We start from the raw sequence: 15,742 nt of genomic DNA, 5'->3' as shown, positions 1-15,742 counted from the left end.
AAATTAATGCATACTTTGATAAGATTTACCTTTTACGTTTTTTCTTTATTCAGGATTGTTGGGATATGAGTGTGGTTTGTGCATGTAAACTGGTTTAAACCCCCAGTACCAGTAAATTTACATTTAACTGTCCGTTCAAAGGCGGTACCCAACAATCCTTGATAAACGTACCTTGTTTTTTTATGTAGTATATATGCACTGTGCTGTTTGTGGAGTTTTGTGCTGTTGTTCCATGTTTCTTGTTTGTGATTTTTTGTTTTTGTGTTTTATGGCTCTGGCGTTTACCCAGTGCCATTAAACAGGGTTTTTGTTTACATTTTTGGCTATAGAGCTTGTTTCTGTAGTTTTTCACATAAGTAATGATCAAGATCAATGTGATTGGCCTTTGACAGAGAGCATGTTATGTTATGCACTACAATTATGATCGTTTTTTGTTGTTGTTTTTTAAAAATCAAATAAATAATATCGAAGTTAAGGCTTTATTGGAATTTTATAGGATACAACTTTCATTTCTTGAAACAATGTTTTACTATATGGCACAAGTATATATGTGCACATGAAGTTCTGACTAAAAACATATTTGGAAAACAATAGTTTGCACCAAAAGCCTGTTCTTTATTAATTACAAACAGAAAAGTTAAGTGCGATCAAAGCATAGCACAACTAGGTAGTAAACAAGGAGTCTTCATCAATAAATATAACAATATTGACACTTCATGACAAGATGACCACATGTCATGTTGCAGCCAGCATGAATGTAATATGTTATGTCGAGGCCAAGTCTGTATATCATGTCATGCTGAGGCCTGTATTGCAGATCATGTTGAGGCCAGGCCGGTATAGCACTTCATGTTGAGGCCAGGCCAGTGTAGCGCATCATGTTGAGGCCAGGCCGGTATAGCACGTCATGTTGAGGCCAGGCCGGTATAGCGCGTCATGTTGAGGCCAGGCCTGTATAGCGCGTCATGTCAAGGCCAGGCCGGTGTAGCGTATCATGTTGAGGCCAGGCCGGTGTAGCGCATCATGTTGAGGCCAGGCCGGTGTCGCACGTCATGTTGAGGCCAGGCCGGTGTAGCGCGTCATGTTGAGGCCAGGCCGGTATAGCACGTCATGTTGAGGCCAGGCCGGAATAGCACGTCATGTTGAGGCCAGGCGGGTGTAGCGCATCATGTTGAGGCCAGGCCGGTATAGCACGTCATGTTGAGGCCAGGCCGGTGTAGCGCATCATGTTGAGGCCAGGCCGGTATAGCACGTCATGTTGAGGCCAGGCCGGTGTAGCGCATCATGTTGAGGTCAGGCCGGTGTAGCGCATCATGTTGGGGCCAGGCCGGTGTAGCGCATCATGTTGAGGCCAGGCCGGTATAGCACGTCATGTTGAGGCCAGGCCGGTGTAGCGCATCATGTTGAGGCCAGGCCGGTATAGCACGTCATGTTGAGGCCAGGCCGGTGTAGCGCATCATGTTGAGGTCAGGCCGGTGTAGCGCATTATGTTGGGGCCAGGCCGGTATCACACGTCATGTTGAGGCCAGGCCGGTATAGCGCGTCATGTTGAGGCCAGGCCGGTGTAGCGCATCATGTTGAGGTCAGGCCGGTGTAGCGCATCATGTTGGGGCCAGGCCGGTATCGCACGTCATGTTGAGGCCAGGCCGGTATAGCGCGTCATGTTGAGGCCAGGCCCGTATAGCGCGTCATGTTGAGGCCAGGCCGGTATAGCGCATCATGTTGAGACCAGGCCGGTATAGCGCGTCATGTTGAGGCCAGGCCGGTATAGCACGTCATGTTGAGGCCAGGCCAGTGTAGCGCGTCATGTTGAGGCCAGGCCGGTATAGCATGTCATGTTGAGGCCAGGCCGGTATAGAACGTCATGTTGAGGCCAGGCCGGTATAGCAGGTCATGTTGAGGCCAGAGTGGTATAGCATGTCATGTTGAGGCCAAAGTGGTATAGCATATCATGTTGAGGCCTGTATTTGCAAGTCATGTTGAGGCCAAGCCGGAATAAAATAAAGTGTTGAGGCCAGGCCGGAATAGTGTATCATGATGAGGCCAGGCCGGAATAGCCCGTCATGGTGAGGCCAGGCCGGTATAGCGCGTCATGTTGAGGCCAGGATTGTACAGCACGTCATGTTGAGGTCAGGCCAGTATGTCATGTCAGGTTGAGGCCAGGCCTGTATAGCACTTTATGTTGAGGCTAGACCTGTATAGCATGTCATGTTGAGGCCCAGCCTTCATAACCCACAATATGTTCAGGGCATGTTTTCATGGACACACATGAGCTACAGTATTGACATATTCACTTGGTTGCTGGACACACATAAGCTAGAGTATTGGCGTGTTCCCATCGTTTCAAAGCACACATGAGCTAGAGTATTGACATATTCAAATCTGATGTATTGTAAGTACCATCAGTTCAAATCCATCAACTTGTTAGTCTATAAAAACCAAGTCCCAGACCAAATACTGGACTGTCAGACTACTGATGACTTCATGGAAAATACATTGCATGGTTTATTGTAAGAGTAATGCTTCTGAACTGGGCTGATGGATACCCTCATGTTGCTAGAGCCAATATAAGATTGCAGGTTTCCAATTGAGTCACAGGTACTAAGGAGAAGGGCTCTTCTTCAAAGTGTGATTTTAGAGCTGAAACAAATAAAATAAAAAAAATTAAATAATGACTGCTACATGTGTTTAAAATAAAATCTTATAAATGAACTTTTCTTAAATCAAAAGACATTATATAAAACTACGACAATAATTAAAGCTGTTTCCTTTAAATAGAATGTCAGTTTACAAAACCCTTTACAGACACACTGCTCTTATATCCATGTATCCAGACAAAAAAATGACCAGTCTTTAGCCTGACTTTCACAAAAGCTTATAGCTTAAATAATCACTCTTAAATAAGTTTCCTTGGTCAAAACCAGTACAAATAACCAGAGAGTCCATGAGAATGTTTCCCTGTTGGAAATTAAACTCACAACCTGGCGTGTGAGAGAGGGACACCAATACCATCATACATTGTTGTTTCAACCAAATATGGTCAGATGTTTTTTTTAGGGATGGAAGCGAATATCCGAGTATCCGGATATCCAGGTATCACGCAAGTACTAGTATTCGGATACCAAAATGGGTATTCGAATATTCGTTAAGAATTAAAATTTCAATGAAATAGCTTAATTTCAATGAAATAGCTTAGCAGAGATATAGCAATTGTTAGAAAACTTTTCAGATGAAATATTTCAGGTGATCAACAGTGTCTGTCGCGAAGCGGGTATGTGTCACAAATCGTCTGCTAATTGGGTGTTTGCACAAGGCGTAATATTGTGTCCTTGTGCAGCCCCATGTGAAGTTCTATGACCTTGTTTACAATGACAAGTGATGTTTTATGATCTCAGATGTGCTTAATTGACACTAATTAGCACTAGTTGATATTAAACGGATTGATCATAAATCCGTAGGAATTGATCGTCCAATCACAAGATAAGGGTCGTGCAATCAAAGCTATTAATGACCAATCGTATTTTTGATGAATATGCACGAAGAAATTATTAAGTATTCGAACATTTCGGACTTGAAAGTAGTGTGTGTACAGTGTTTAATTAAATTATCAAATATATAAATGATTTAATTCCTATTTAGTATTTATTCACGTTTTATTTTGTGAAGTGTATTTTATTTTTCATACGATATGTAAACATGTTTAGTTTATTGATAAATACAAAAAGTACACGCATGTAAATAAAGAAAAATCAGATCGTCTTTTTGTCTTTTTATCTTTTCCGCAATTATATTCTTCATTACAAAACACCGCAGAAATTGTAGGTATTGCATTAAATCAAACAATGTAATGAAATAAAATTACAATCGACTATCAAATAATCAAAGCGTCATTTAACATGAAACCTGCTGATAAATAACAAACTCGAAAGCATGTGGCAGTAAACAAGCAACCACCTTGGCCGAAGTGACTATCAAATTCGCGAGGTGTTTATGTGGTATTCATAATGAGTTTTATGACGTAAAATGAGTTGTTTAGCTTTGATTATAACATTATAAATTATTAAGACTGAGAAAGAATGAATGAAAAAGTGAAAATGCCATATGACGAATTATAAATTAAGTGGACAATTATGTCAAATAACAGAAGGTGGGTGACATATAATAGGAAATGTACTTACTATGAAAACAATTTGATACGAGTATCCGAATAGTATTCCAATACTTGATACGAATATCAGGATACCGATTTGGTATCCGGTTTCCATCCCTAGTTTTTTTTGTAATATATTGAAATGAAGTTCACCATCTCTGGTAGAAACATCAATCTTTGTCTATGACCAGATTGCTCTCACCCTCAAAGGCCAGCATTTGAATATATGCACTAAATCTGTATTATGTTTAAAAACACTTTGACACATAACTACTACTTACCTTCATACAACTGCTCATAGGCAAACAGAGATGCAGGGTAGAACACACGCCTGGAACCAATGAATGGTTCACACAGTGACTGGTTCTCGGTGTCTTGAACTGCAGCTTTCCAACAACTCAGTAACAAATCTACTGTTTCTTTTGGATCCAAATCACACTTGGTTCTCGAATCTAAAGTAAAAATAGCAATAGTTTTCAATTCCTTAAGCCATATTGATAACATAAGTTTTTACTTTGAAAATCTTTTTCAAATAAAAAAGTGTTATTTTTAACTTTTCAAAACAATTTAACAAAGTTATTGACTACATGATTGACAACTGTGATACATACACACATGTGCAGTGATGGAAATGCTTCCCGGGTGTCCATCCTCTGTGTGTGGGAGTTTGTGGGAGGTGAGTACACACTCCAGGGCACCCCGTGTCTTCATCTCCCTATGAACTGATTACAAATCATTGCTTAATACACTATTACAAATACACAAATCTGTCAAATAATTATATAAATATATTTATCAGTTAATACTGATATGCCCCAGCATATTGAGTCTTATGGTCAGAGTCCATGAAATTTAACTGCCATTGAGAGGTTTCGCTACCAGTACCTGAAGGGCAGTCAAAAGGCCAGCACCCCAAAATGCACAGTTTACAGCATCTTCCAACCACATACGCTAGGTCGTTACATATATAGCTTAACATGTACTGACTTAAAGTCTGTAAAACATTTCTGATGTACTTTGTTTGTATCGTAGACGAGGGAATCAAACAAATATCTAAATCACCAATCCTGTGGTATAACAATCAGTCATTGTGGTACATCAGTCATTGTGGTACATCAGTCATTGTGGTACATCAGTCATTGTGGTACATCAGTCATTGTGGTACATCAGTCATTGTGGTACATCAGTCATTGTGGTACATCAGTCATTGTGGTACATCAGTCATTGTGGTACATCAGTCATTGTGGTACATCAGTCATTGTGGTACATCAGTCATTCAAATTGAAGCCTAAAAAATATACAACCATACCTGTTGTCTTGTGACCGCCAGCTTCAATGTGGGCCACAACCTGCCACTCGATGAGGGCAGACTTGGGCAACACAGGGACTACCACATACAAGGGAGTACAGCATACGCCCTGCAGTCAAAAACATGATTGTTTAAAAGTTATGGAATATATAGAGGATACCACATGAGTTATCATTCAATACAAATTTATCAAACAAGTTTTCTAAAATGGGAGTGTTTATGAATTTTAATTTCAGTTTTCTAAGCAAAAATAATTAAGTATAAAATATCCCACACATGAAATATGTTCACAAACCTCTGGTGCAGTTCCTTGCAGTTCTTCCTTTGCCACAGATATGTAGCTGGAGTGTGTCAAATAGCAGACACAGGTGACCAGGTTGTCAAGACGATAGTTAGTTACCATGGCAGCCAGGACCCTCGCAACATGCCTGAGGGAGAGGCGGGCCTGGGCCCTCACCCCACCCTCTACCATTGCCAGGCTTGTGGGAACCATCCCTATCTGACCAGCTACATACAGTCTATTCTGAACCTGAAAATGAACGCTGACACGTTTTAATCAATTTTCAAATACCTTGATCTGATCTGAACTACTTACACTTATGTAAATTTAGCATATAATCAGTAGTCTTTCTTTGTCCAACAAGGGGCATAACTTTAAAATATATTTTCCTTATAAGTTTTCCATTGATTACAAATATAAAAGGTTTGCAAGATCAAGGCTATGAAAATATTTAAAAAAAAATCTTCAATAATAGGCATGCCTTTATCACTCACACAAACACAATAAAAGACATTTAATGAAGAGAGAGATGAACATATAGCATTGACTTGTACCCTAACACACTGGCTGTACGGGCCGATGTTTGCTGGAGCCCAGTGGGAGAGCCCCTGTACATGCATGGTGTCACGATCACTCTGATTACTGTTTCCATAGCAATCCATCATTAATGAAACATTATCTGGCAGGTCAGTCTGAACACAAACCCTGTAAATGAAAATAACAGATATGAAGACAAATTTTGGCCCATAAGCTGCTGTTTTGACCATGATAATAATGTCATGTGTAAAAAAATTCTTGTTTGATTCTCTGCATAACACAAGAGTCAAACATAGTTTGATATTTTTACTATGTTTTTAAGCTTTTATGACAATGAAAATGGCTATAATTCAAACCTGGCTGCAGGATTAAGCCCAAAGTACTTCTTGTAAACAGCATTTACAGCTGCAAAGTCTGCCATGTCCCGAACATACAGGTGCACAAGGACAAGGTCAGCAAGTGACCAGTGGTCATCCAGGCTAGTCAGTGTGTCCTGGAGGTTGACCATAAGAGTCTGGGTCTGGGAGGCTATATCTGGGCCATTGTCTATGTAGGCTATAAGATTTGTGAGCCAGAGGTGATTTCCCGATGTTTGAGAGGAGCTGTCCACCTGTAGGATGGATCTTACACTCAGTTTGTCTGAAAAGAGATAACAATACATTACATATAGGGATTCATAATTAGACTAAAATCACATTACATGAATATATTCGGATATAATCGGTCAAGCCATTTTGATAAAATAAATCATCAATCATGTGATTGACATTAAACATTAGGAAAAAAGCAATTGAAGCTTGACAGTTACATAAAAAGCTTGAACATTAGGGAGCAACTATCCCTTTCTTCAAGTTCAGTGAGCACTATATCAAGTATGTAGACGATACATGTGGTAAAATGGCATTCTTTTTGCAAACGCACAACAATTCAATGCTGAACAGTTTAAAACTATTTAAAACAATCACAGTGATATTGTGATTTTACATTGGTTTGTACCAGGTTTCATGCAGTGATGTATTTCAATCTGTATGTCAAATGATGTTTGGAACTTTTTATCTCAAATTAAGCCTATGATTGCAGATAGTATGTAAATATAGTATCACCTAATTCCATTACTCTTACCGGATGTGCAATAGTGATTGTCTTCGATATATTGGGACACACCTCGTATTTCAATTGCCGTATTTTCTCGACTATAAGACGGGGAAATTGGGTCCCGATTTTTACCCCCAAAGTAGGGGGCCCGTCTTATAAGCGAGTCGATAAAATATTAAAAAGAGATTCAAGTCAAAATCGGTAAAATTTTACATAGGGTAATCGTCTATCCAGTATATCGTCTGCTGATACAAGTATGGGGCAATTAAGTAAACAACAACACGAAATCTCTTCACCGCGCGTGCTCTGACGTCACACAGTGTACCGTTATATCTGCAACCCATTTTTTCTCATGGCGCGTGTCAGTATAATTAGTTTGACAGATATATCAAATCAATAAATTGGAATCTTAATATGATGTAGGTACCTAACTGTCAATTTGATTAAGCAAACAAATGACAATGCGAATATGAATCCTTTATGTTCGTCGCCAATCAAGGGACAATATTGCCTAAAGCATTATTGCTAAACAAACACCTATTCAGTTCCACAGGTACTTGACACAAACTTTTTTTAATGTTTTATATGGGCTATATACTATAATAAGATATATCTTAATAAACATATATAGGCCGATTTTTTTATTATGTGACTTGCGCCTGTGGGCCGTCTTATAAGCGAATCGCCTTATAGTCGAGAAAATACGGTGTGTTATTAATGGGATCTTATGGTTACAAAACAAAATTCAATCTCACCGCATATTGGAGCAGAATGTGAGGATTGCAGCTTCTGACATTCATCACATGACAGCTCTGATTGGCCCGGAAACATCTCCTGCATTAGGTCACTGCTTCGTTTCATAGGCAATCCCTCAAGTCTGCTCTGAGGTGAAGAACTTGGGTCCTGAAAGGCAATATATATATATATATATACATGTATATATTTGACCAAGAACACCACTGAGCGAATACCAATGCTCATCTATAATAAAAAAATCTTTCAGTTTGAAGAGGCATAACTCAACAATTATTAAAGCCAGAGTAATTTGCCTTACTGTACATGTGTATTAAATGTCTCTTGCAATATGTGTTTCAAGTTTCATTTGAGCTCCTTGTTTGGTTTTTGACTTATAGCCATTGTAAAATAATTTTGCATGCTGACAAGACCTCCAACAATCATCATAGAAGCTAATAACACAAAAAATATGATTCTCTTCTTTAAATTTATTGACACACAACAACCTTCATATTGTGGCTGTCCTATTAACATGCAAGTATTATGTGTCACACATTTACATGCAAATGAATATTTCCTTACCTAATCAGTCAACTAATCTATTTCAAAATACGCAGCAGTACAATCACTTATAAGAATTAGAAGTCTGCAAATTGGATCTGTCTCCTGTCAGAAGAGCTCCTCATTTGTCTAGTAAATGTCACTTTGACCTTGACCTTTGAACTTTGGACAACAAAATCAATAAGGTTCATCTATTGACCATGACCAATGTGCATACCAAGTTTTTGAAGAATCTAAACCAAGTTGTTTAAAATGAATTGATAAGAAACGGAATTGAGATGCAAACAACGACACCAGATAAAATAATCCCTTGGTGTCTGCCATGCCTCATAGGATAAGCTCGATAAGATGGGTACATTAGACAACTCAAGATAAAGTATAACATTGCAACTATTGGTAAATGTATCTATCAAAACTGAAGATGTTTCTGCTAAATTTTCAGAATCCTAGGGGTGATCAAAATAAATCATTAACTTTTTACGTCATACATGTTTCTGATATAGGTGCAAAATAAAAGAATACACAGGCCACAAGCAATGTCAATAAATATTGAACAATCAAAAGAAGAGAGAATAAAATACAAACCCACAAGAGAATATGAAACAAACACAATCTTAAAAACAATTAATGCGATGTATACAAGTGCTCTATAAACCTCAGGCATAAACTTACCAATGGCTTGTCTTCAAGATGTGCCTTCCGAATGTTAAGGTAACCAACAGGAGCAAAGGCGTCATCTGAGTGTATCACCGTCTCTACTTCATCACTGGAAGAGAAAACATGTGAATGTCATACATTGTCCTTATGTGTACTTTCCCAGTTCATTATATGCTATGAGCATTGTAAAATGTTTTTATGCGATAAGCTTACCATATTATATTGTATCATACATCAACAATGTGAATAATATATATTTTAACACTTTTTCATGGGCAAAACATTAAATCTTGAAACTGTAACTGGAATGTCCTTTCCTACTGAGAAGAAGAAAGCATTTCAATAAATTGGGATCCATATAACATTGTTTGTGTGAAAGTATAAGGTTGAATTTACATACAGAACGATGGCTTTGTTGAAGAGTGGGCAGTCTAGTGTGAAAGTCTCAAATTCTCCACCCTCTCCACATACATTAAGGTCAAACTCTGTAGACTGGAAAAGGTCACTGACATGAGTGAACTCACGCAATATCATTCAAAGACTGAGTGGTTGTATAAAAAAATGACCTCTAGCAATCATACATATAAAGTATTTCATACTATCTGTTACAATTAAAAAGAAACATAACTTATCTATGTCTAATATTTAACAAGTATTTTATATAATTTTAAGAAGAATACAATACACTTTTATAGTTAATTTAGTTTTAGAAACATTGACCAGAACAATGATTGGAACACATGTTGTGTAAGAAAAAAATCTTAATATGTGTATGTATGATTATCATAATAATTACACAAACACATTATACCTTTTTGAGAAGATAATCTTGCATTTCTGAAAGTGACTTGCCCAGATGCTTTTTCGGATAAAGACCTGTAAACAATTCAAACGCGTAGTTTTAGACCAACAGCAGACACACATGCACATGTAGGATACTATAGTCCAAGACATTCAAACATGTACTTGAAAAACAATAAGAAGTTTATTACATGTATGATTATGGAGCTGGATGCCATATTTTGTTAAATATGTTAAAACCTTGATTTTACACTGTTACATTATTATTTTCTGCTGAATTAGCCCAATAAGAATAGGACTCCATACCTGGAAACGTACACAATCAGGTACAAGTTGTTCTAGTGTTAATGCATGTAATTGTTTACCCATGGCAGCGACCTTGATGAGGACAGCATTGACGCGACACTGAATCATCTCTTCTAGCAGCTCGACCTGGTCACGTCGCCATAGAAATGCCAGCGCAGTCAACCCTAGACGACCACACCTGGTAGCAACAAAAATCTTTATTATTCATTCATAAACATAGTTTTTTCTCCCACCTCAGATAAGTAGATCCATTAATTTAACCATGCTAAAAATTCTTATCTTGCCCACGGGCGAAGATAAAATGCCCGTATGGAACTTCTTTTAATGGTCACCATATTGTAATTACCTCCCTTGTTGAAGACTGTTGTCTGTAGCGCATCATGGAAACCTTGTCTGGTGGCAATATTTAGAACACGAGTTAATTATTTCTCGCTTCAAATGTTACCAGAAAACAGTTTTCACGCACCTTTCAAGAAATAATGCTTCACTCTTCTTAGAACTATTTAAAGACCATTTACATACTCTGAATCACTGCGCGCATATCCATGAAAACCACGAATTATTGCATATCCGTACGAAATTATTTTCACTAAGCACAAAAGAGTTCCGGCAAAAAAATACATTTTTACTTAATTTTGTTTAACTGAGGTGGGAGAAAAAGCATCTACCATAGCCGCTCGTGTAAGATAGGTTCATCCCGACCCACGCGCAGGGTGTTTTGCGGAAACTCGGTAAACCTCGTTTCCGCAAAACACCCTACGCTCGGGTCGGAATGAACCTATCTTACACTCTCGGCCATGGAATATACTTATAATCTACATTTAATAAAAAGTGCACCAGACAAACACATATAACTATTATCAAATTTACATTTTCAATACGTTTTTTCAATATAATGTGATTAACCATGTTTGTTCTAATACAGGGTAGGCAACTTAAATGAACAGGCAGACTGGGTGATTACTATGGGGTGCCCTGTTATATTTTATCTCCTAATTATTATTGACACAATGTTGCTTAGTTTTTATTCGGGCAATATCATTGTTTGTACGAATCTATAAGAATTGGCCGTAAAACTATCTTTTCTCCACTAAGATGCAAAACTGCAGAATATCAGTGCAGGCAATTGAAGTCGTTACACCTTATTACCATGGCAACATGTTTGTTTTACAGAGCAGTCAAACAATGAAACGCTTACACGTTTTCCACCCTGACTCGCTGGTAGTTGGACAGGATGGCCCCAACTGCTACACCCTCAACATCTTGCTCAGCCTGCTAGCATTAAGCAACATATGACATTAACATGATTGGACTACAGTATAACATAATGCTTTGACTGCAGATTTTTCACATGAAATTTTTGACTTGTGTTAATTCAATTCTTAAAAGATTTCCAATAGAGAATAAAACATAAATAAACTTAGGTTAATTAGAAATTGTTTAGTCCTTTTTACGCACTTACAGATAATTCTGAGCCCAGAAATAAACACCTAACAGCCAAGGAATAAAAAAGATTCACATTTGAATATTTTAAATTCTGAATCAATAAATATATGACTACGGTAACATGTAAATTGTGGTATGTACTTAATAAAAGAAAATGGTTAACCTTGACAGTTTTCAGCAGTTCATACAAGTCCTCCACCTCATCATCATGTGTGGGCTGATAATCTCGCCCAGTTGCCTGAGACGAGCCCTCAATCTCTCGGCGGTACAGGGGCAGGCCCATTGCCTCAGCATACAGGTTGATGGCATGGTGACCGACTGTCTGATACATGTAGCTGTCTAGTTCATCTGAAATAATGTTTAAGCAATATATATTTTACCATTAAAAGCATGCATGATTCCTAGACAGGATAATGATAATAAAATAATGATAATTGCTTACGTCAATCTCAAAAATATTATTTTGGACTAGGAATAAAAAAAAATCTTATTAAAATAAAAATGATTTTGAAGCAAAACATTATCAACAGTAGTTCAGTTTTATAAAACCTGGCCTAAAGACTGTATCAGCCATTAAGCTCTCACCCTTGTGTTTTGGTTTGAGGTTTGCAATGGCTACAATCTGGTGACCTTCAGCCACACACTGCATCATGTTGTAGCAACTGTCCTTTCCTCCACTGAAATTTTAACAATTAAGAATCAACCTTCTATAGCTACAAGCAAATAATGAAACAAACATACAAGGTAATATGTTTTCATACGGCTGAAGTTGGTTTGTTAATAAAACCAGGGAGTGTGAGGAATGCCACTTCATTCTGGAAAACTACATGTATAGTTCATTTTCATGGAGTTTTGTAGTTCAACTTAAAATATTTTTATCCAAAATTCAGAAGGAGGCTTGTGATAACTGTCTTTACATTATCAGCTTCACAGACACTGACAAGTCATGCTAATCATTATATAAATGAAAACACAGTAAAGCAAATGCACTTGTCTGTTCTTTGTTGTCATAGAAATATGCTTATTGTCCCTGGCAACATGTAAACCAAAGTTCATTTAAATATCTTGAATGGTTTGGATAAAAACAAATAATTCTTATTCTTAACTTAAATTATGTGAATTTTTCATGTCGGAAAATAGCTCATTGAACTCATGTTTTTTTTTTGTTTTCAAATAAAGAACTTTAAATAAAGATTTTTGTATTGTGTATTTCACCAGTGTCATTGAGCATGCTCTGCTTCTTCTTGAACTGTCATATGTGCATTTAGTATTTTTTAATACCTTTGTCAAATTATGCATGTATTGTGAGTTACAAACCCTTACATTCAGCTCCAAACTCATTAGAAACATAGCCCAACAGCTTGAATATAGCAGACAATAATAACCTTTTTGGAAACTTATTGTTGAATACAGTACATGTATTGTTTAGTCTAAAATAATAGACATGTTATACGGGATTCTTCTAATCCCTTACATCCGAACGTGTTTGTGCAAAAACAGGGGGTTTTGAAAAATATTGAAATTGTATTTAGAGAAGTATTTTAATTTTGAAATAGATAATAAAGGTCTATTTACATATTTTACCACGTAAGTATAAAGATATTTTGCTCAAAACAAGCTTTAAATGCATTAAAACACGGGATTTACCTTTCCAATAAACGAAACTGGACTGACACAGACAACAATTATGCCAATCGTAACAACTTGGCCATCTCAAGAATGCTTCGGAATACAGACCTTGTAAATACAATGTAACAACTCGGCCATCTCCCATGTGTTCCGATTGTTGTAAAACACATCAAACTCATCATTATTTTTGTTGGGATATTTATTTTTTGTGTACGGAACTAATATAAAATAACATTATCTGGCGGATGTGCGTTCACAATAATGTAACGGTCCGCTGTAGGCGGCAGATGTGCGTTCATAGTATAACATTCCCTTATAGACGGAAGTACCTTCATAGAACGTATGTTGACTTGGTTGGTAATATGCAAATTAGAAAAGCCCGGGTTCTGTGTGGATAGAGAATTTAGTATATATAAAGACCAGCGCACCCCTTCAGGGTCGAGCATGCTTTTCTCTGAAGGGATCAGTTGGTGTTTGTTTGACGTCGCACGTTACAATGCTTTAACCCAGGGCTCTCACTAGGCTGAAAATTTTGGGAGAAGTGACTTCTCCCTTCAGTCAATTTAGGGAGAAGTGGGGAGACTTTAGGGAGAAGTGATACTTTTCATAACACCTGATACAAAAACTATGCCATACCACACACCTCAGTTTATATTCACATTCAAATTGATTGCTTTAACTAAATAAAATGCTCTTAAAATAATGTATCATTTTGGGCTCAGCAAAAGTGTATTTGTCAATGTCACATAGTTCATCTCCAAATAGCATCTAAAATGAAACAAAAACCAAGACAGCTAGGGATTTGAAACAATCAAAATGACCTTATAAATGAACTGTCAATATAGTAGGGGTACGAATCTTATTTTGGTACGTTCAGGATAGAGTACGAATGTCACATTCAGCTATGCTGTTATTTACTTGTCTCTAGCTAAATAATTTTCAATATGCTGACATTTAAGATGAAAAAGACATTTAAATCACTGTCCTTGATGAAAACTTTACCAATACATAATGGGAGGTTAAAAAAATTAACTCGGAAAATTGTTCTGACAAAATGGCGATCTCGCCGATTTTTTTGACATCGTAAACAGTAGAAAAATACTGTAAGTAAACTCTACATAAAGCAAAAAAAATATTTTTGTGATTACAATTCAATTTTTTATCATGAACATTTCACTAAAACCAATCAAATATTTGTTGATACGTCATGTTATTGATTTTCTTAGCGCCACTTTGCCGATGGCCAGAGGTGACTATGACCGTCTACTTCAAAAGCAACAATATTTAAACTGACTTGCTTTGTTTGTTCAATACATATATCAATTACTTTTTGACTTCATTAATGCTTGACAAGATTTTTCATCATTATGTCGCCTTTTCTATCTCATTTTAACGAACTTATATCATTTGATCAGGGTCTTCTTAATGTACATTCTGATTGGTTAACTTTCGGTTTCAATAGCTACGCCTACTGGCGATGTGTTGGTAATTGGATGATACGGTTCAATTATCGGATTAGGAGATTACCACATTTTATGAATGGCTAATTGCAATGTTTTGACTAATGGGAGTGTGGCCAAATACTCGTTTATTGACAGATTTACAATGTGCTAAAATTTTCGGCGAAGTCAATGTCGCTTTGATGATACAAATGGGCGAAGTCTAGGAATTTTAGGCGACTACTTCGCCCAAGTCGCCCCCTCGCGAAAGCCCTGTAACCCGGAATCCCGTTGGGATTAACTTCACACTTTTGGTTCAAAACAATTTGTATGTGAAGGATTTGCGGAAAAATCTTTAAAAAAAAATGTCAACATACAATTATTTGGACTAATGTATGGTTCAGTCATAGTAAAAATATGTACAGTACTGATATATCATTTATATATGTATCTGTTAATAATGTAATGAGGCTTACTAATATTGATTTCGGGAAAGAGAGCTTGGTTACAGAGACAGACAAATCAGAATCGCATACTTTTTTAACATTATGCCAACATTAAGACTAGTCAATTGATGTAAAACACCCAAAGGTAAACCTTGACATAGCCGATTTACCTGATCAAAGCAACGACCTTCATATGTAAAGGATAAATAGTCTTGCATAAATGTGAGGAAAATTCAGCGTATAATGTGCGCGAATTGTCAGCCACAAAAAAACAGAATAATCTATCAAATTTTAACACTGAAACTAAAAAATAAATACTGAGTACAACAGGAAGGCATGAAACTCATAGTC

General features: G+C 37.1%; 1 protein-coding gene across 2 annotated transcripts; it reads right to left on the bottom strand.

The window, feature by feature from the left end:
- Positions 1 to 465: 465 nt before the first annotated feature.
- LOC128209374 (uncharacterized) lies at positions 466 to 15,723 on the bottom strand. 2 transcript variants are annotated; one of them, XM_052913394.1, is made up of 16 exons: positions 15,562 to 15,723; positions 12,463 to 12,554; positions 12,041 to 12,225; positions 11,630 to 11,706; positions 10,491 to 10,609; positions 10,136 to 10,200; positions 9,725 to 9,816; positions 9,340 to 9,433; positions 8,127 to 8,274; positions 6,633 to 6,915; positions 6,294 to 6,444; positions 5,755 to 5,988; positions 5,460 to 5,568; positions 4,762 to 4,872; positions 4,432 to 4,602; positions 466 to 2,640 (listed from the first exon to the last, which is right to left on the bottom strand). In XM_052913394.1, the coding sequence occupies exons 1-16, from the start codon at positions 15,582 to 15,584 to the stop codon at positions 2,549 to 2,551; spliced, it is 2,046 nt and encodes a 681-aa protein (XP_052769354.1). In that variant the 5' UTR covers positions 15,585 to 15,723; the 3' UTR covers positions 466 to 2,548. The 2 variants fall into 2 exon arrangements, with proteins under 2 accessions (XP_052769354.1, XP_052769355.1); XM_052913395.1 differs by having other exon boundaries at positions 11,630 to 11,703.
- Between the last annotated feature and the right edge of the window lie 19 nt (positions 15,724 to 15,742).

This window comes from Mya arenaria, chromosome 11 (genome assembly GCF_026914265.1).
Source record: "Mya arenaria isolate MELC-2E11 chromosome 11, ASM2691426v1".
Classification (NCBI taxonomy): domain Eukaryota; kingdom Metazoa; phylum Mollusca; class Bivalvia; order Myida; family Myidae; genus Mya; species Mya arenaria.
The sequence above is the reverse complement of the archived record's forward strand: the minus strand, read 5'-3'. Positions and strand labels throughout refer to the sequence as shown.